At 36.6% G+C, this 21771-nt stretch overlaps 3 protein-coding genes across 7 annotated transcripts; 1 reads left to right on the top strand and 2 right to left on the bottom strand.

Annotated features, from left to right (window-relative positions):
* Positions 1 to 88: 88 nt before the first annotated feature.
* Positions 89 to 3658, bottom strand: fgl1b (fibrinogen like 1B). 2 transcript variants are annotated; one of them, XM_039676239.2, is made up of 8 exons: positions 3182 to 3658; positions 2893 to 2966; positions 2573 to 2807; positions 2106 to 2265; positions 1909 to 2006; positions 1749 to 1837; positions 628 to 818; positions 89 to 539 (listed from the first exon to the last, which is right to left on the bottom strand). In XM_039676239.2, the coding sequence occupies exons 2-8, from the start codon at positions 2953 to 2955 to the stop codon at positions 356 to 358; spliced, it is 1020 nt and encodes a 339-aa protein (XP_039532173.1). In that variant the 5' UTR covers positions 2956 to 2966; positions 3182 to 3658; the 3' UTR covers positions 89 to 355. The 2 variants fall into 2 exon arrangements, with proteins under 2 accessions (XP_039532173.1, XP_039532174.1); XM_039676240.2 differs by lacking the exon at positions 3182 to 3658 and having other exon boundaries at positions 2893 to 3072.
* Positions 3659 to 5069: 1411 nt separating this feature from the next.
* Positions 5070 to 12585, top strand: tpte (transmembrane phosphatase with tensin homology). 4 transcript variants are annotated; one of them, XM_089126257.1, is made up of 19 exons: positions 5070 to 5297; positions 5670 to 5740; positions 5899 to 5981; positions 6777 to 6824; positions 6906 to 7067; positions 7405 to 7524; positions 7611 to 7710; positions 8794 to 8857; positions 9011 to 9075; positions 9185 to 9245; positions 9351 to 9432; positions 9536 to 9624; positions 9703 to 9764; positions 9847 to 9927; positions 10033 to 10138; positions 11790 to 11887; positions 12004 to 12099; positions 12215 to 12285; positions 12358 to 12585. In XM_089126257.1, exons 2-19 carry the CDS (start codon positions 5690 to 5692, stop codon positions 12458 to 12460), a joined length of 1542 nt encoding a protein of 513 aa, XP_088982383.1. In that variant the 5' UTR covers positions 5070 to 5297; positions 5670 to 5689; the 3' UTR covers positions 12461 to 12585. The 4 variants fall into 4 exon arrangements, with proteins under 4 accessions (XP_088982383.1, XP_039532169.2, XP_088982384.1 ...); XM_039676235.2 differs by having other exon boundaries at positions 5071 to 5297; positions 5670 to 5739; positions 5904 to 5981; XM_089126258.1 differs by lacking the exon at positions 5070 to 5297 and adding an exon at positions 5344 to 5537.
* A 3071-nt stretch (positions 12586 to 15656) lies between these two features.
* smpd1 (sphingomyelin phosphodiesterase 1) lies at positions 15657 to 21536 on the bottom strand. Its single transcript, XM_039677331.2, has 6 exons — positions 21047 to 21536; positions 19553 to 20328; positions 18705 to 18876; positions 17576 to 17652; positions 17112 to 17257; positions 15657 to 16717 (listed from the first exon to the last, which is right to left on the bottom strand). The coding sequence occupies exons 1-6, from the start codon at positions 21269 to 21271 to the stop codon at positions 16320 to 16322; spliced, it is 1794 nt and encodes a 597-aa protein (XP_039533265.2). The 5' UTR covers positions 21272 to 21536; the 3' UTR covers positions 15657 to 16319.
* Between the last annotated feature and the right edge of the window lie 235 nt (positions 21537 to 21771).

Raw genomic sequence — 21771 nt, 5'->3', positions numbered from 1 at the left:
CATGTTAAAGATACATTACAAAAATCAAGACTTTCAATATGTTTTAGATGCTAATTTATTATGGTACACATACTTTTTTCTAAGACCGCTATTATATGAATGCATGCAAAGTTAAAATATTTATGATACTATTTACCCTTTTACACAAAGAATAATTATAGCATTTTGATTAATATCAAATCATAATCGTAATGTTTTGTAACGATAAGCCAATGTATGCATTGGATCGACCAAGATCAGTTAATAAGATGCTTTCTTGATTTTGGCAGTCCAGAAAGGTTTAATAAACTACAATAAGTCTTACAGGCACTGTAAAATACACAAATGTGATCGGTGAGACTGTTCAGCTGCCTTGCTACTCCACGGGTCCTCCTCCACTCCCTATGTTGTCCATGTAGGAGCTGGGCCGGAGCTTCATGGCCGTGTGTCTGAGAGAGTACCACAGTCCTCTCCATGTGCCCCACACTACACCATTATCATATTTGGCTTTGTACTCTCCACCTCTGTAAAACCTCCCATTAAGATTGGCAGCATGACATCTGTAATTAAGCAACAGGTAACAAAAAACAAGAGTGTTTAGTATATGATAAGCTGTATCTAATGATTTCAGAAAGCCCTCAGCATCACCTGTTATACCACCAGCCTCCCCTGTTCTCCGCAGCACAGCTTCCTTGCAGGTAGCGATCGTGATCTTGGTCCCGGGTGCTGAATTGCATGCCATTATGAGAGGCTGACCACTGCTCCACCATATTGGCTCCTCCGGACAGGGCATCTCCCGCCTGACCACTGTACATCCCGTAGTGCAGCCTATATTTATCCTGAGGACAGAGGAGTAATGATGAGAGCTAAGAGGTACGTGATGAAATAGGAGACTTCTCATCCATTTTCAAAGGCTGGAATTAAAGATTTAAAGGAGTTGTTCACTTTTAAAAAAACTTTTGCTGATAATTTACTCACCCCCATGTCAACCAAGATGTCCATGTCTTTCTTTCTTCAGTCGAAAGAAATTAAGGTTTTTGATGAAAACATTCCAGGATTTTCTCCATATAATGGACTTCAATGGGAACCAAATGGTTCAAGGTCCAAATGAGAGTTTCAGTTCAAATTGCAAACTGTTCACAGGGCTTTAAATGATTTCAGACGACGAATAAGGGTCTTATCAAGCGAAACGATCGCTTATTTAAAAAAAAAAAAAGTTTAAGTTTTATAAGCTCAAATGGTCGCCTTGCTCTGTACTGTGATGCACGTTCGTGACTCTCCTGTTCGAACTCGTTCATCAAAATGAACGAATCTTTTCCAGAGTCAACTTGTTTCGTTTTGATCATTGAACGAACCAAATGACACGGAAAAAGATTCGTTCATTTTGATAAACGAGTACGAACAGGACAGTCACTAACGCGCATCGCAGAACAGAGCAAGGTGACCATTTGAGCTTATAAAACTTAAACTTTGTTTTTAGTGATCGTTTCGCTTGATAAGACCCTTATTCATCATCTGAAATTGTTTAAAGCCCTTTGAACAGTTTGCACTGAAACTGTCTTTTGGACCTTGAACCGTTTGGTTCCAATTGAAGTCCATTATATGGCGAAAAATCCTGGAATGTTTTCTTCAAAAACCTTCATTTCTTTTCGACTGAAGAAAGAATGACATGGATATCTTGGATGACATGGGGGTGAGTAAATTATCAGCAAAAGTTTTTTTAAAAGTGAACTACTTCTTTAATGGTATAGGAACCAAAATCAGCATACCTTTTCATCTGATACTCTGATGCTACCATACATAGCATATGATCTCACTCCATTCCAGTCCATCAGTTCAATTTTCAATACATTTTCACCTAAAGAGGATTTGGAAAATATTATTGTAGAGCAGAAATGAAGAGTGATGAACTGATTATCCAAATCTTACCATTGCTGAGCAGGGCATGAATATGATCATTCCCAAGCCAGAATTCATCTTTACTTGACTGGAAATTACCAAATCCATTTTTATAATCTTCCCACTTTCTGTGAATAGAAATGGCGATTTGATTGTGAACAAAAAAACGGTCAGCAAAAGCATACACTAATACAGTCATTGCATAAGACTGTGCATTCTTAGGTTACCTGTCGAAATCAACTTTCCCATTGATCCGTTTCTGAATCACAGTCCAGCCACCGCCATCATCCATGTCGCAGTACACAAGGACCGGTTCAAGTAACGGTTTGGGTTTAATCCTGTAAAATCCGCTTCCTGGTTTTAGTCTGTCGTATAGTTCAGTACAATCTAACGGACATACAGTATAAATTACAGAAATAATACAAAGATTTAAGCATTTGGAGATTGTCTTTTTCCATCAAACACATATTATTAAAGCTTTAACTCTCTGTTTATCACACAAAGTATACTTTTCTGTTCCATTTAGGCACATGTCTGTTTAACCCCAGCAATAAGTTAAAATGCAAGAAATGCAACATGAGACCACAGACAGATGGGTTTTTAAAATGTTATAAACTTGACAATTAGTTCATAAAACTCTAAAATGTTTCATTATGAATATACATTTGCACACTTATAAGTGTTTAAACTTTACCTTTGTCATGAACTAATAATGAGCCTCCAGTACTTGGTAGGGTTGGTGAAGTTTCAGTGTGGTTTTCAGAAGTATTCTTGAATTCCTGTGATAGTTCCAGTTTGGGAACCAGCTTGAATCGACGGTGAGCACGCAGATGCATAACTTTCCATTCTCCAATCAACAATTTATTATTTAGCATACGAATCTCTTCCTTCAGCATTGATACTTCAGATGTTTGGCATCCTTTCTCTGCCTTGACAAATAGAAAACATTACTCTTTTGTTATTTATTTAATGTCCAGACATTGTGCAAACATTCTGGTAAAAGAGAGAACTTACTGAAATTTGAAGTGATGTAAGAGCTTGAAACACCAAGATAAAAACCAGCTGTGGCATGACCATTTTTTAATATTCTTCACATGAACATAGAAATGTGTTAATTTTGTAGTATAATAATTATAAAAACATCAAGCATAGCTTTCCACTTAATTTGCATTAACGTTAAACATGAACTTTTTAATGATAAAAAAGTAAAGTTTTTATAAGTGAATTCAAAAAGAAGCCTAGGCTAGCCTGAGTAAGTAGCATCAATTAAAAAATAGCTTAATAAATATAAATGCATACATACAGAACGTGGTGTTCTTTCCTCTTCCAGATTATGTCAATGAAATGCCCTCCAGACGTTCATTTCTAATATTTATAGGCTGTTGGTTCCGCCTGGTCCACATTATGGGTCAGATGCTTCCCCCATTCCACACATACCAGCAATGTAAAAATTTTGTTTTCTTTATAATTTATGTGGAACTTCTGTTTGGCATAAAACACAATCTTCAATTATGATTCACAATTGCGCATCAGCCATTTGGCATAGGTTAATGGTGCTTTTGAGACGTCACGTTTAAACCGTAATCAGGCAAGAGGGGAGAATGCTAAGCATACATTTATTTCATGAATCATTTTTCATGATTTTTAAAAAAAAATCTGATATATTTTGAATTTTATGAGTTGTGTCTCCTGAGTCACGTTGCCTGGTTAGGGTATAAAAAAAAAGACCAAGTCATTAATCTGTTAACTGTTACTGCAACTGCATGTTTAAAACAATTATATCCCATTCTTTATCTGATCTAATGTTGACAAATGATATATCATTTGAAAGCGAACTAAAGATTCAGCCTGTGAGACTTGTTTTGAAATTGGATGTTGTTTTACAACAGAAAAGGTAGGCCTACTCTAAATTCTTTTATCGGTCTCCTCCCCTTTCGTGCATTGTCATGTTTCATAATTTATGATCAAAACCTTCTCTAATCTTGACAAAACACATATTGCCAGAAAGGTCTGAGTATCAAAGGTTCCATATTTTGTGACAGAAGTGATATTTGGACAGCATACAGTTAAATTCAATGAAATGTAAGTCACCCAGTGGCTATTTTGTGATATCAACTTCAAACTTGGAACACATCTTGGTTAGATATATGGCTTTGATTAAAAAATATTTTGTAAAATACGTATTTTATATAAGAAAAGAAAAAATATTAGCCTGCTGCAGTATACTTGATTTACTGTAAGTTTAAACTTTCATTTTTTTTTAAGCACTTCAGCAATAATCTGCTGACTGTTTTCTTTAAAACAAAACCAACAAACAGTAGGTCTATTCCAAAGCATTCTTGATAGTGCTACTGGAGATTTCCAAGCGTGCTTTGTAACATAAGCAACAAATTCTTTTAATTTTCTCCTTCAGCAACTTAAGACAATGTTCACAATTAATGTTAGCAGTATTCTTACTTTTTTTTCAGAAGAAAAGTTAATTTAATACATATTATTTACTTATCTCAAAATCTAAAATGTTCTGAACCACTGGCAGCCATGTTGGTTAGGTCAGGCTGATTAATTGATCACAAAAAAATAAATAAATAAATAAATAAATTTAAGCAAATCATGTGACCAGCATACTTAAGACCAGGCTGCGGGCCATGATAAAAGGATTTGATGAAAAAAATCGTTCTTATGCCCCAAAAAAAGGCAATAAAAACGATATGTGTCACGTGAGTGAAGTGTTGCCTGTTTTGGGGTTAAAAAATACATGTGTGTTCTACGCAAGAAAGAAGCGTTGGCTATGTGTTTGGAAAGATATGAGGGCGAGTAAATCATAACATTTTCCGAATTGTATTTTTTGGATGGACTGTTCCTTTAATTATTACACGACCTACGTTTCTAAGCACTTTTAGTTTTTAATTAACTAATTACTTCGTTGCTTTACAAAGCTGTTTTCACTAAAAATAGTGCTATTGTTGAAAAAAAAGTAGAGTTGAAAGTATTCAGCCCGCGCACACACACTCACACACACTTTAACATTACGATGTTGTATAATGTCTCAGTGAGCCTTTTTGTTTTTTTTTATCACCTTTACCACTCGTCTAAATTGATTTTGTGTTATGGTTAACTTGTAAAGCGCATGAGGAAGTTAAAAACCGCTACGTCCGCATCAAAAGAGTGAGAAAGGGGGCGGTGTGAATGTGGATGGAAGACATAAGAAAACTAACGTTATAGGCTACTGCTAACCTTTGAACCTCCTTCCTTTGTTATCGCAGAAAATCACGGGACTGTCACTGCTCATAAAGACAATCATGGAGACATGAGACAAAAATGCTTTTTGAGGAATATGTGACTGGTCAGATAGCAGAAAAGCTGCGAGTCAAGCGAAAGGAAGGAAAACAGTTTTCCCGGATGCGCTTTCTTTCTGTCAGGTCTGTATCGCTTTTTTCCAAATGCTGGCATTCCTTTGCTATGATCTTGTTCAGATTGGAACAAACAATTGCTTGTTATATTACATTATGCGGTCGGATTTAATTTAGGTCTTCATAGTTGATGTAAAAACCTTGTGTTGCATACAACTTTTGGGATTAGTTATTCATGGGTTAAGAAAAATCTCTTAATCCACATCTGAAACCTTCCATGTGGATCCTCTAAAGATTTATAGATCTAAAGTAAGTACATTTTTGTTATGTTAGGGTTAGTTAGACCTGTCTACTTTATGTCTCAATGTCATATATTATTAAATACCAGCTTTAATTGAACTAAAGTTCCTCTGGAATGTTTAATTTCTTTTAATCTTTCAGAGAGACACTTTCCAGTAAAAATGACATCCGTACATTTTAACCCTGGGTTAGATTCCAAGGAAGTTAATGGGTAAGTGAATAACATTTAATTAACGTTACTAACACTTCAGCAGCATCATGACCTTTACTCCCCCAACTTTAAATGAGTAATTCAGCACTACTCCCAGCTCCTAAAATCACATGATCCAAGCAGTATGTAATATGTTTGAAATATATTTTACTATGTTGGCCAAGTAATGGGGTGAAAGAAGAGGCAGAGGTGCAGATCGATGATGGAAAGGAAGAGAATGAGGAGCCAGACACCATATACCAGTAAGTAAGCTTCTAATTTGCTGACAATGTGATGTCTTAAAGAAGTAGTCCACTTTAAAAAAAACTTTTGCTGATAATTTACTCACCCCTATGTCATCCAAGATGTCCATGTCTTCTTGTCTTCAATCGAAAAGAAATTAAACTTTTGATGAAAACATTCCAGGATTTTCTCCATATAATGGATTTCATTGGGTACCAAACGGTTCATGGTCCAAATGAGAGTTTCAGTGGAGCTTCAAATGGCTTTAAACAACGCCAGACGATGAATAAGGGTCTTATCTAGCAAAACGATCGGTCATTTAAAAAATAAAAGTTTTATAAGCACAAATGCTCGCCTTGCTCTGTTCTGTGATGCGCATTCGTGACTCTCCTGTTCAAACTCGTTCATCAAAATGAAAGAATCTTTTTTCGAGTCCATTAACCAAATTAACCAAATGACTCAAAAAGATTTGTTTTTATTTATTTATTTATTTTGAAATGACAGATCATTTCGCTAGATAATTCATCACCTGGTGTTGTTTAAAGCCCTTTGAAATTGCACTGAAACATTCATTTGGTCCTTGAACCGTTTGGTACCCAATGAAGTCCATTATATGGCGAAAAATCCTGTAACGTTTTCATCAAAAACCTTAATTTCTTTCCGACTGAAGAAAGAAAGACGTGGACATCTTGGATAACATGGGGGTGAGTAAATTTTTAGCAAAAGTGTTTTTTTTTTTTTTTTTTTTTTAAAGTGAGCTACTTCTTTAAGAGTAATATTCTTATGTCTCATTCTGTGTTTGATTTATTTTGCAGTCGTGTCCGGAAATTTATAACTCCTTTTGTGATGTCCTTTGGATTTCGGTGAGTGGGATCATTTAATTTAGATTAGATTTTAGGCTATGTTTTAATGATACAACAAGCGACTTATGTTCTTATTTGCAGTGTTTTTGGCCTAATACTGATCATTGTGGACATTATTCTGGTCATTGTGGACTTGTCCCTTTCCAACAAGAGTCGTGATGTTGGAAGTGCACTGGAGGCTGTTTCTCTTGTCATTTCCTTCTTTTTCCTCATTGATGTGCTGCTTCGCATCTATGTGGAGGGGTTAGTAGTTTTTCAAAACTATTTTGCAAACTATAAGTCAGCACATAATGTTTATGTAATGCTAACAACAACCAATAATGCTGTAGTGTGTTCAAGTCACTCATGATAGGAAATGATCTACAGGAAACACATTTTCCCGGCACTTTCTGTTTGTCCAAAATGAGGTTTTATCTCTCTGGAACATTTTCCTTGAGCGCAAGCACAAAAATAAATGAAATGGTCTGCAAGCTCTGCATTAATACTGATTATATATGAATGTGATTAAAACCTGGTGCAAAGGTATCATTTTAAATACTCAGGATCTAATCGACCATTTTTAAATCATCTTCTTTCTCAGATTCAAGGTGTATTTCAGCTCCAAACTGAACATAATAGATGCTTCCATTGTGGCCATTACCCTGGTGGTCACCATGATCTACGCATTCTCCGATTTCTCAGGAGCCAGCCTGATTCCCAGGTACATCAGATTTAACAGAAAGCATTCATGGTTGATGCTTAAATTTCATCCAATATTATACTAATGTTAATATGGCGTGTTTGCAGGGTGGTCACATTCCTGAGATCTCTGAGGATATTGATTCTGGTACGTATCTTCAGACTGGCATCTCAGAAGAAAGAGCTTGAGAAGGTCACCAGGAGAATGGTGAGTGACCTAAACACAAAGGAAATTGTCTCATTTTGTATCTTTGTTTTTGTATCTTTTCAGCCAATCAGATTGTGAGTGTTTTTTTGGTCTGTTTTACACCACATTATTTCAATGTTTATATATACTTTCCATTCCTTTTTATACTTTTTAATTCTTTTTAAAATTAAAGTACCCCTATTATGCTATTTTAAAGGTTCCCAATTTAGTTCTGAAGGTCTCCTACAATAGGTTTACATACATCCATGGTCAAAAAACACTTTCATTTTACCATAATATACATTGCAGCATCATGTCTTTTGTCACAGTGTCTGAAATGGTTCAATAATGATTCGGTCTCTCTAAACCCCTCTTTTCCGAAAACTTACTCTGCTCTGATTGGTCAGATGGCTCAGTCTGTTGTGATTGGTCTTCTGCTTACAGTGCGTGTTTTCAGTGCCGTCAACATAACTACACAAACTTAGTTCCGGTCACGTTGGAAGTTACCGAGCTGGGGACTATTTTCAGGCGCTGCGTCATATCATTACGCCTGCTGCACTCATGGTACTGCAGGAAAGTTTCTTGATGATTACGCAGGAATTAGAGTAATAGTTCCTAGTCATATTAGTCTAGAAAATCGCAACTTTACATTTTCCGTCAGTCTTAGTGCACGATTAACTACAGAAGAGTCAAGTTTTAAATAGGAAAAATATCAAAACTCTTTGGTCATTTTTTTTTTTTTGAGAAATGCTAATGGTCCTGTGCACTTCAATGATGTATGCTAAGCTATGCTAAAAGTGGTACCGCCAGAACCAGAGTTTGACTGAATGGATTTAAAAACTATAAAACTCAACAGTTTAATTCTGGGGGAGTGGTAAAATGAGCCTATTTCCAAAAAAAAAAGTGGAGTATCCCTTTAAGGTAATATCCAAAAAAGCATAATAAGGTCACAAACTTCGATCTTTTTCTTTTTGTTGCACTGGTTTTCATGTTTTTAGATCATTTTAAATGCTTTTTTCATGTTTTTAATCTCTTATTCATATAAGCAATGTATGGTGTTTAAAAAGTTCTAAATAAATACATTTTATTTAATAATTTTCATAGGTGTCTGAGAACAAAAGAAGGTACCAAAAAGATGGGTTTGATCTGGACCTCACATACGTCACAGGTTTGGTTGCTCTTTATTTTAGTCAGCAGAAATCTAGATATTTAATTCTTCTTGTCTGTTTTTTTTTTTTTTTTTGATGAGATCATTATAAACAACATTAAAATCAAGCAAACCAAAGTGATTCATCACTCATAGTGTCTCATCTCTCTTCAGAAAGAGTCATTGCCATGTCTTTTCCATCTTCTGGGAAGCAGGCGCTTTATAGGAACCCCATCAGAGTAAGTCACCAACATAAAACAAATGTTTAAGAAGTTTTTAATGCGATGTAAAGTTATTCAGAAAACATTGCAACAACTGTATGATCAATACATAAATTATACATTTCAGGAGGTGGCTCGATTCCTGGACACCAAACATCTGGATCACTACAAGGTGTTTAATCTCTGTAGTGAGTAGACGCTTCTCTTCATGATTACTTTACCTTAATTACCCTCAAATAATTTCTTCTGTTTCTAAAAGGCATGATAATAATGGTAGCCAATTCTTGTTTCAGGTGAGAAAGGCTATGATCCAAAGTTCTTTCACTATCGAGTGGAGCGTGTTATGATAGATGACCATAACGTGCCATCACTCGAGTAAGTATCTCTCGGCACAACTGAACATTAGAACAGGTTTCTGAAGTGGCAAATCTAGTTTCTAACAAGCATGTTGTCATGAATCTCTCTGTTCTCCTGTCAGTGATATGCTGCGGTACACAGCCTGCGTTAGGGAGTGGATGGCGGCAGACTCTAGGAATGTGATCGCCATCCATTGCAAAGGAGGAAAAGGTATGTTGTTTGATGGTGTTTTAATGCTGTATATAAACACACTCTAAAAATTTCAATGGATTGGATTTTGTTCAACAGGACGAACTGGGACGATGGTGTGTACATGGCTCATCGACAGTGACCAGTTTGAGAGTGCGCAGGTACAATCTGGTCATGAATGTTGACATGTAGAGACTTTCTCATTCAAGATTGTATTTAAATTTTCTGTAAACCATCTTACAGGAGAGTTTGGACTACTTTGGCGAGAGACGGACTGATAAAAGCATGAGTTCGAAGTTCCAGGGTGTTGAAACGCCCTCTCAGGTGTGTGAAACTGCATTAGAAGCCATGGATCCATTTTGGAGCAATGAATATATATGATAATTTTTTTTTTATTGATGTATGTTCTGTTTGTTTTTGCACTTGCAGAGTAGGTATGTCGGTTATTATGAGATCATGAAGAATCAATACAACCGCCAGCTACCACCTCAGAAGAGCCTGAAAATAAAGAGCATTCGAATCCACTCCATCGCAGGTCAGACCCAGTCATTAATCACGATACCTAAATGAAAATCAGCATTATAAAATGACAATGTATATATACAGTCACGTGAAAAAGAAAGTAAACCCTTGGTGTACAATTCTATGTTTTTACATATCAGGACATAATAAAAAAATTATTTGGTCATTAGCGGGTCTTTAACCCTTGTGCATCAATTAAAAAAAGTTACACATAGGTAAAAAGAGGACAAAAATGTCCATGTCAAAAAACTGTCATAAAAATGTGACTCTTTGGAGCACAGACTTAAGTTTGTTATCATTTTAAAGAAGACCCTTTGCAGATTATTGCTGAAGTAAAAAAAAAAAAAATAAGTAAATCCAAAAAAAGTTATATAGGTATAAGTTTATGAAAATTATTTATAAAAAATATTTTATATAAAATATATATTTTATAAATCAGGTTGAACTCAAAACTGCAATAAAATCAAAGCCATAAATCTAAATAGGTTGTGTTCCAAATTTGAGTATGATATCTCAAAAAAATGAGCTTTCGGTAACAGTTTGTTTGGGCGTAGTAACATATTTTCCCCATTGGGTCCCAGCAAAACCCCACTGGTGCTCACAGTGATTGGATTTGAATTTGCAGTTTTTCTCTTTCGGTATTACAAACACACACATGCGCACACACACACATATTTTTTTATAACACACATACAAACCACACTCTGACATCCATACCAACACACCCACACACATATTGTTGCAAAATTTATCCTGTTGGCTCTATAATATGCCGAACCAGAAAACAGGAATAAAGCGATATTTGTTTTATAGGCCAAACTTAAAAAACATGACACCATCTGATAAAAAATAGTAAAAAATTACATTTTGAAGCCTTGCCATCAGAATGAAAGCCTCTTAACAAAGATTGCGTAATTTTATAGTCAACTGAACCGGGGATTAAAAATGGCCGTTTTAATGGGTTTCAATGGGGACATTTTTGTCCAAAAGGTGCTGAGAGGGAGTATTTTTTGTACCTAATGCAAAAAATATTTTTTTTAAGAAAATGACAGTGAAATAGTAAAATTCCAATAAAAAATACACACCTGTGCCAAGTTTTTTGCAGTTAGCTTTAACACAGGCAAAGTGATCAAAAAAACAAAACTGAAAAGGACAAAAATGTCCATAAGGATGCACAAGGGTTAAATTGAGTGAATACAACCTCAGATGAACAAAAACATGCCATATTACACCATGAACAACAAAAATAAGGTCAAAATGGAGACGGCATGTGTGACAGACTAAGTACACCCTAGGATTAAATTGCTTTTAGAAACACCTTTAGCAGCAATAACTTGAAGTAATCATTTTCTATATGACTTTATCAGTCTCACACATCACTGTGAAGGAATTTTGGCCCACTTTTATTTAGTTCATTGAGGTTTGTGGGCATCTGTTTATGCACAGCTCTCTTAAAGTCCCACTGCAACATTTCAATCATGTTGAAGCCTGGACTTTGACTGGGCCAGTGCAGCACCTTAAATCTTTTCTTTTTCAGCCATTCTGTTGTAGATTTGTTGGTGTGCTTGGGATTATTGTCCTATTGCATGACTCAATTTAAAGGGATAGTTCACTTTGAGATTATTTTTTGGCATGTTTTAGCTTACCTCAAGGTTATTGTTCAGGTGTGGGGAGGAGCAATGGCAGTGACCTGAAGGTGAAGATCATAGTGAAGCGAGAGCTCGTCTTCGAGGGTGTTTGTGCTAAACAGCAGAACTGTACAGTAAGTATGCAAAGCTGGAGAGGATTGTTGTGTTCAGTGCATGTTTCTGTTCTCTAAAATAGGCTCAAATGCCAATCATTTCAGTCTGATCATCCTGTCGTGTGTGTGTTTTTCAGGTGTTTCCTGACACTGGTAGTAATGCTGTGGTCATCAGTTTGCAGGAAGGGCCTGTTGTGACTGGAGATGTGAAGGTCATGTTTGAGTCCAGTGCGGTAAGCCTCCACTATTTTTAAGTATTTAATTGACCCATGCGTTTTATGAAGTGCTGTTGGCAGAAAGTTTGAATGAGGTTCTGGGACTTGAACTTCCCCTTTTCTCTCTGTCCAGGGTCTGCCAAAGGGTTACGAGGACTGTCCATTCTATTTCTGGTTTAACACCTCTTTTGTTGAGAACAACAGGTGGGTTTTTTTGTCAGTAATTTAGGGATTTTATTTTTGGGGTGACTTTTGCATTGATGTTTTTGTGTCTAGACTGTATCTGTCGAGGGAGGAGCTGGACAATCCACACAAATCTAAGACCTGGGAGATCTATAAGGAAGACTTCGGAGTGACAGTGGTCTTCACAGACCCTTGAGGAGAACATTCTCAGACAGCTCCGACCATTTTTGTAGTTTTTTTTATGAGGTGTACTGAAAAGCTACAAACTAAAGAAAATGTTAACACTTCACTTGAACCTATAGCTTTTTGAGATTTGAATGTGATTTTTGTAAAAAATATTTTCACTCCATTGTATTTCCATGTTTGTCTTTTTTCAGTGCTCTGTTCATGTGTTTTTCTTAGTTTTTACTGTGGTTCTATTTATGTTTGGCTAAAGTTTAAAATTCTGTCAAGGAAATTATACTATTAAAATGCATTTACATATTAAACACCTGCTTCCATGGAAAATACTTGACTATTTCTTGAATTTACATGCTGTCATCAGGCATTATAGCGACCCCTAGTGATTCTACCCTGTACTGCATGTGTTGAGTATTTTAAATGAGAGAGATGCTTAAGTTTAAGAATTTCTGGTTTGAGAAAGTTGCGAATGATTTAGAATAATTACATTGGATAAAACAATTAGATAATGTAAATATTTATTATCAAAATGAGGGAATCTTCTTTTGTGTCATTTAGTTCATTTAACGAACGAAATGAACGAATTGGCTTTATGCATAGCTGCACTAGTTCAAGTTCATTTTATTTATATAGCATATTTTATAGCAGCCAATGACTGACCAAAGTGCTTTACAGAACAAAAAAACAACAACAACAACAACAACAACAAAAGATTAAAAGACATTAGCACCATGTATAGCAGCACTACTTCCTGAACTTAAGCCAGCTCCTTGTTTGCTGTCTGCCATTATTGGACAAATTGATTAATCCAGGTGTGCCTGACCTCAGTAGTCACGGCAAAAATAATCAGACACACCTGAATTAATCAAGTTTGGAATTGACTGAAAAAATCGTTCATTTTGATGAACGAGTTCGAACAGGAGAGTCACGAACGCACATCACAGAACAGAGCAAGAGCTTATAAAACTTACATTTTATATACATAGATTTTTTTTAATGAGCGATCGTTTCGCTTGATAAGACTCATATTCATCGTCTAGACTCGTTTAAAACCCTTTGAACAGCTCGCAGTTGCCACTGAAATCGTCTTTTGGACCTTGAACCGTTTGGTTACCAGTTAAAGAATTATATGGAGAAAAATCCTGGAATGTTTTCATCAAAAACCTTAATTTCTTTTCGACTGAAGAAAGAATGACATGGACATCTTGGATGATATGGGGGTGAGTAAATTATCAGCAAAAGTTTTTTTTTTTTTTTTTTTAAGTGAACTAACGTTACTTCTAGTTAGTATCTACTAACAGAAATGCAATATGACATCCATAACTATGTGTTCAGTGGTGTATAAAGAACTTGCTTAATAAACCGTAATGTTTTTATTACCTTAGAATGAATCCCCTTCTATGAAGGTCGCCATATTGTGACGTCGAGTTTCTACAGTAGCCGAACGCGAACAAGCGAACGCGTTTCATCACTACCTTGAAAGAGGAGCAGCAGAAAGTTGGAAGCTAGTCATAAACTCCGTGAGTAGTGACTTTTCCCTTGTCAGTGGTGTAAAATATGTAGTTGGGATTGTTTCATGTAACTTAGTTATCCCTCGCTGTGTTGTGACTTTGCTATGGGATAAATGTGCTGTTACGTTCGTGAGAGAGCTGATTAGTACCTATGATTAGTAGTACTCATGTCGTTGACCGTAAAACATGTTATAGGGATCACTAACCATCTTGTAAGAGATCTAAGTTGATCGCGAATAGTTTTCAAAATCAGAGAAACAAAGCCTATTGTGTGTGCGCGCGCTGTTACAATCAATCATGTCATTTTTGCCGCGCGCACCTTTGGACTCTTGCGTAGTAGAAGCCTCGAGTGTAAACAAGGCTTTAACTAGTTCAGTACTGTCCACAGTAACAGCTCATATTAGCCAGCCAAACTGACCTTATGTAGCCCCGCCCCTTTTCAGCGCTGCGTCTTTTTACTTCCGGTCTGTATTTTCACAGCAATCTTGCATAGGTATGAATGAACTACTCGTAAAAAAATTCCCAGTCGACATTTGTTAAGACATCTGCTTTACAATGCTTATGATAAACATTACAATGCTCATGATAACTTTTGTTAACTCTACAATAAGTAAATTCACTTCACCAGCTAATTACTCCTAGACCGCGATGCCATAGAAATATACAGAGCGACCGCAAAAACGGAAGTTCAAAGACAATATTCTAAAGATGACGGCGCCCACGTTTCTCTGGTGCATAAGGTCTATAGTTTCTTGTGGTTCTTCTCCCTCACTGTATTATGGGTTTGCTACGTGGGGAGAAATGTGCTGCTGGTTATGTTTGTGAGACAATCAGCTGATTACTATTATTATATTAAATTATATATTAAAACCCTTGATCCTCACCTGACTATAGCTTTGTAAACGTTACCCATGAAGTGGATTATAATGGACTGTGGTACAGAAACAGTGACAATGTTACACACTCTTGTTACACACTCTTACTCTGGCTATTCTCTGCTGTCTCAGCCGACGAGATGTTTGTCCCATTTTAGCAACCGTAGCTTCTTCAAAAGGGAGGGGTGAACAGTGGGCTGAGCCCTTAGTGCAAACTCGCAACCGAACCGCTAGATATCGCTAAAAATCCCACACTGCACCTTTAAAATTCATGTAGGCTAACTTTGATGAAAGGTTTGGTTCACTTCAAATGTTGACTACTGTAAATGTAGTGAATTTCAGTGATGGCAAAGCCTAATGGTGGTATAATGCCCCTTTTCCAAAATATGCCTCTGATGTCCCCAGAGTGTGTATGTGAAGTTTTAGCTCAAAATACTCCACAGATATTTTTTACAGCATGTTAAAATTATCCTTTTTTAAGGGTGAGCAAAGTTGTTTTGTGTGTCCCTTTGCATGCAAACGAGCGGCTGTTCACAACGCAGAGGCAAAGCTTTAAGAGCTCTTTCTTAGCAAAGACACAGAGCCATTTGTTAGGCTAGGTTTATCTAAATTTTGGGGTTTGTGATGTGATGTCACTAACTCAGGAGGAAGCTTGTGTAGTCACCACCAGCTGTTTGTTGTAATCCTTAAAAAGTGATTTCTATAAAAGAAAATATCTCCCTTTGCTTTGAACGTTGCAGATGTTGTTTATGCTCCAACAGCAACATTACACACTAACTAAAGTTAGAAAAGTGAATCACCCATTTTAAACCTATAAACAAACCACTTCAAAAAAGTTTTTTATTTAGTAAGGCCTTCAAATTACATAGAATAAAATTTATAAAGTCGCACTACAATTGGAAAATCATTTATCAGCCAGTGACAAATCACAGAATCTCCTCAGAACATAATTTCTCTACCAATTGAAACAGTGTTCAATGACTTGGTGTTGAATCAACAAACTGTCATCTAATACGATTTGCCTCAAACAGGCTCCAGTGTGCATAGTGTAGGTCAATGCAGGAAGAGAACACACACACACACACACACACACACAAAAAAGGCAACCAACCACAATCCACTCGAGTGACACAAAACAACCTTTAAGTGAGAATGAGGACTGAGCAATTGTGGTTTTTATGAGGCACTAACACACCACTTGGTTGTGAAGTCATTACCCGTTCCATTTTCAACCAGTAATGCTTTTCTCAAGATCACTGCTCTAAATAACATTTTTTTTCTGAGAACTGACTTTAACCCAATCTTGACCAAACACCCACATGCCAACAACAGCCATAGCAAAGCAGCTAACTGGCAAACAAGAACAAAAATCAAACAGTTTGACAAAATGAAACAAACGTTACCAAAAATATTCAAAAGAATCAAAAGTCTGTGAGGTTAGTTTGGTATTAAACTCATTAGAGCTTGATGGCCATTTTTTTATATTCTCTCAACACATTGTCTTCCTAAAAGAGTGCTTATCTCCGTGTAGCACATCACATTGCATTAAAACGTCGTATCGCCCGCTGTGCAGGAGACAGATTAGTGAAGTCTTGCAAGTGTCTGTGCAGGGCTTTGACACGTGGCCTTTGTGAAAGAGGTACCAGAAGCGCTGGAAGACACGGTCATCATTCACCATGATTTTGATCAAACCGTCCATGTCCGCTGGGAAGAGTGTAGACAAGCCGTAGGCCTCAGAGGCACGGTACAGCAAGGTCCATGACGGGCTGGGGTAGGGTTTTGAGTGCCGTTGGTTGGCAAGAGTCAGGTTGAGAATAAAGGTCTCGTGATCCAAAACCATGCGACTGCTGCCTGGGTAGTTTCCATCCACGTAATAAACACGATATCCTGACCATAAAAAAGGATGTTATAGCAATAAACCATGAAAAACTGAAAATGAATTTTACAATGGTTAAGTTCATCAAGAGGCGGTCGGCAACTTTTATAAAGACAACAATGCCACTAAATGAAAATTCCTAAAATAAAGTAATCTTAAAATAAGAAAATCAATTAAAATAAAATAAATTAAAAATAAATTAATAATTAAATAAATTAAAAATAAATAAATAAAACTAGATTGTAAAATAAAATAACTAAATATAAAATAAAAGAGAGGCAAAATAACCAAATCCTAAAGAAAAAACAAAAGAAAGTCAATATAAAAGCTAGATGCGAAAAACAATATAAGCAAGATGCTACTATAAAAAACTAAAAAAAACTAAAATGCTAGTTCAATAAGTACCTGGGTTCAGGTTAACATAAGTGGTCACACTCGGGGCAATGAAAGCCACACTCAGTGGACGGGTCATCGTTTCCTCATCATAGAACATCTGAAACTCATCGACGTGAGTGTGTCCAAAAAACTGACCAGTTATGGTGCTTTCATATCTGGAAAAAAAAAAAAAAGGATTAGAAAGGAACCAGACTGATCGCTAAAGTGAAGTTGACTCAAGTGAACCATTAACCACTGCACTACCGATACATATGGAAAAAATACAAAATTATCTCAAAAACTGGCAGTTACAGTCAACATGACCCATTTTCACAACAATACGACACTTATGATCATAAAAGACACTGTGTAATAACCCTTTAGGCTGTGTCACGCAGTTGTGTTGACCCAGCTACGGGTTACAACAGATGAAAGTGCACGAGTTGTGTACAGCAGGATGGGCTATACAATGTTCACACAGAACAGGGACTGACCTGTTGACTATATGATAGTAGTTCCAACTCCAACTGCTCAGGCAGAGACCCGGGGGAATGTGACCGATGATGTGGACCTGAGAGAGACCAGACAGAGCTCTGCTTACGTTTGCTTATTGAACAAAACCACAAACAAAACAAAATATCTTGCGGTTGAAATTGAAAAAAAAAAAAAAATCCTGGGCCCTTCTACAAAATCATGTGACATTTAGTGGTAAAAACAATAGATTACAATACAGTAATGGGCAAAAGTGATCTCCAGCCTATGGTTATTGTTAACATCACCCTTTATTCAAATATTATTTACAAAATTGTTTAAGATTTTGCAAACATATTGCGTAGTTGTGCTTGGATTCAAATGTTTTATTTGTGATAATGGGGTGGTGATGGCGCAGTGGATAAGACACGTGCCTTTGGTGTGAGAGACCCAAGTTCGAATCCACTGTGAGACACCAATGTGTCCCTGAGCAAGACACTTAACCCCTAGTTGCTCCAGACAGAGGCGTGCGACCTCTAATGTAAGTCGCTTTGGATAAAAGCGCCAGTTAAATGAATAAATGTAAATGTATAATGTAATGAAACGCCAAATTGTGTTTATAGAATTTTTTTTGGTTCTTGATCGGTCCAATCGCGTTCCGCTGCCCGGTTGCACGGTCCAATGGACAGCCTTGAAATCAAACGAAGAAATTACGACCATACAAAAACATAAGAAAAGCCGCAAAATATTAATATTGTTGTAGTCAATGTAAGCTTTTCCTGGGAGGATTTTGTTTTTTATAGAAAAATATGCATTTGTTGTCCTTTATTTTCCAAATGGTAGATAAATACCTTAAAGCTTAGTTTTAAAAGTCCTTTAAATCAAACTCGTAGGGTTATTAAAAACAAATATAACTTTTGGCCACTACTGCAAATTAAAACTGAAACTCTGCACAGCACACATCTGCTTCTGGTTGGTCTGACTCATGACCATTTGCTTGGTAGCTTAAACACCTCTAACCCACAGACACAAACACTATGAGTGCAACTTGTTAAACTGCTGCAACATGCAAAGGCTTCAACACAGTTCTGTTTTTCATATCCAACCAGAGAACATCTTATTTGTTTCTCGAGTTCTGTAAAGTTCTCTGACCTTCTCTCCCTTGTTCTCAGACTCTTGTAGTATGTGAATGAGCCACTGCAGCTGATCGGCCGGGTCTGTGGAGTTCACCATCAGCCAGTAGTTCTCTCGTGCACAAAAGTTCATGTTCAGAGACACCAGCCTCAAACCACGCTGAATTTCCACAGTGTAGAACCCTCCAAGGCTGGAGAACACAAAACAGACAAACAAACAATTAAAACAAACCGTTTGTTTGCATTTAAAATATAATAATAATAATAAATAATAATAATTAAAATGTAGGAGTAATAAAACACCAATGTATCTGTAGTATTGCATTTAAAAATAAAGCTATAAAAATATATACAAGTAATAATTAAATTAATAATTAAACAATATCAATAAATAGATTAATATGGTTTATTATTTATAAACCATTTTTTATTAATATATAATTATTATTTTTAAACAGTAAGAGTGAAAACACCAGAAATGTAGGCCATCCTTCTATGCTATTGCATTTAAAATATTTAGCTACAATATGATAATAAATTGGGTCTAATAATAATAATAATTAATCATAGCAAAAACAATGATACTACTACTATTTTGCATTTAAAATATTAAGCTCACAGAAAATAAGTCATAAATAATACAAATAATGAATATTTATTATTTTTATTATAAAACTATAAATGTGAAAATCACAGATTTATCTATGCAGTAATGAATTTAAAATATTAAGCAACAAATTAGGATGTAATAATAATAAAAAACAATTAGTTACAACAACAACGGTCTTATGTGGATGTTATTTTATGTATTTATGAGTGACAACTCATTTATATCAGAGTGTGATAGTCTTTCCATCAGTACTTTACCGTAAGGTCTCGAGCGCTTCCTCAGGCAGCCAGGATGCCCACTCCTTCGCCATAGTGTCATACAGCCAACGGGACGACCGATTCCCATGTACAAACGGAGGTGGGAAACTATTCACCGGCGTGCTCTCGTGATTCCCCACAGATGGGTACACGGTTACATTAGGCCCCAGGTGTTTGAGTATCAGTCTAGTGATGACGGTGAGCTCGTTCAGCTGTTGTTTCCGGGACTGAGACCAGACGTTGTGTGCTGGGATGTCTCCTGTCCAGTACACCCAATCCCATGGGCCGGATTTGGCTACGGTTTGGAGGAGATTCTCCACTGTGCGTAGAGGCAGGTCACATTTGCCATATGTGCCCCAGTATCCGGCTCCACTGTGCTTCCAACTGGCCCTTCCGGAGTCATTCCGACAGCACAGAGGCTTCTTACAATCCACAAGGCTGCCTTGAGCGTACTCCGCATCCCAGTGGATATCTGTGAGGAACAGGATCCTGCTCTGTGGAGAGCCTGGTTTGGGAGGGGTGTGTGGTTTAATTGGGGGTTTGGGGACCCGTGGCAGGGATACATTCCAGGAGGCATAAATATCAAAATGGCCACACGCAGGTCCAACCAGCAGAGCGCAAGCCTCCGAGGGCCAGAGGAAGGACTCCTGCAGCGCACGGATGAAATCTTCTCGGAAGAGCTCAGTGATCTCTCGGCATACACCTGGATCAGCAAGGTGCAGTCGGACACAGGCATCTCCCAGAACATGGGCCACACGCTCCTTGTTTGAGTCACTCTGATCATAAAGGAAGCACAGAACTTAATACTTGCCACTCTTTATTTTAATAGACCGATCAAAAACGTCAAATGATTTTTTACAGGTGTATTTGAAGTTAGAGAATTACAATTATCTATTTAGAATAGCAAACAAGCAAACAAAATTATGTATAAATATGTATTTAAATATATTTCGAATATGCCTTTAGTTTAATGTACTTTTCACTTTAATGTATATAACGAAAATAAATTGTATTTAATTATTGGAAAAATTGTCTAAATATATACACATACAAACGTACATACAAGATAAATTATAACATTAATATTATATATAAAATATAAAGAATGTAAAAAAAAAGTAAATTTAAACAATTTTAGTTATTTAAAAAAAAATTATATTAATGCATATAATATAAATATGCTTTAAAATAAATGTGTCCATGTATATATGTGATTATTTATGACTAATTCTACTATTTTAGCCTACTAGAAGGCAAGGCAAGTTTATTATTATTTTTTTATTTAGTTGCAAGAACATAAATATACACATTTCAACATTTTGGCCTATAATGACAGGCAGGCAAGCTCAACGAATTTCATACTGAACAAAAGCGAACTGTGTGAACACTTCACTTTTAGCTCTCTAAAACAAGACAACCTTTATTACAACAAGAAAGCCAGGGGAGTAAAACAGGCATAACATCATGTTAACAGCGTAAAAGTACGTGTCTCACCAGCAGCGCGATGTCAACCGTGGCGAAGATCGCTTTACACACCGCGCAGGACATGTTGTGCCAGCTGAACCCGAGCTTCAACCGATCAAACTCCTCCACGAACCGCAGCTCGTGCGCCTCTTGATCACCTTCAAGAGGGTATGAGAAGACAATAAGCACCGAAAACAATGTCCAGACCACGAAGGCACCGCTGAAGGTGGACAACCCGAAACCTGGACGCTTCATCCTGGCTGCGACACTGCGGTAAACTATAACTTCAGTTCCCCGTCATTAACGTTGCATAAAGTCTGTAACGACTCCAGGAAAACGTGTTTGTTCTTGAACAGACTAGGAGAAAGAAATGGTTACGCTCGGAATAAATAAAACAAGCCTCGGAATATCTCGAATAATTTTTATTTTTAAGCAGCTGTGAATATCTAAAATGTGTTTTGAAGAACCAGTTGTCTGTCTGCCCTCAGCACAACTGTACTGCGACCCGAGCAAACCTGTCCTGAAGTGTTTATATAGCGTCAGCTGACTGATCACGTGACATGGTGCGGCCAAAGCTTCTAGTCACGTGCCTTACTGCTTTTGTAAACATGACAGTTTTATTTATAATATATTTGTATATTTTAGTATATAGGACAACGACGTGAAGCTGATTCTTTGTCCGGAACTGTTAAATAATTAAAAAAAAATTAAATTGACACAACTGACATGACTAGATATTTTCTATTAAGATAAAA

The sequence above is a fragment of the Pimephales promelas genome, chromosome 23 (genome assembly GCF_988280905.1).
Source record: "Pimephales promelas chromosome 23, fPimPro1.hap1.1, whole genome shotgun sequence".
NCBI classification, from domain to species: domain Eukaryota; kingdom Metazoa; phylum Chordata; class Actinopteri; order Cypriniformes; family Leuciscidae; genus Pimephales; species Pimephales promelas.
Note: the sequence above shows the minus strand (reverse complement) of the source record. Positions and strands in the feature narration are given on the sequence as shown.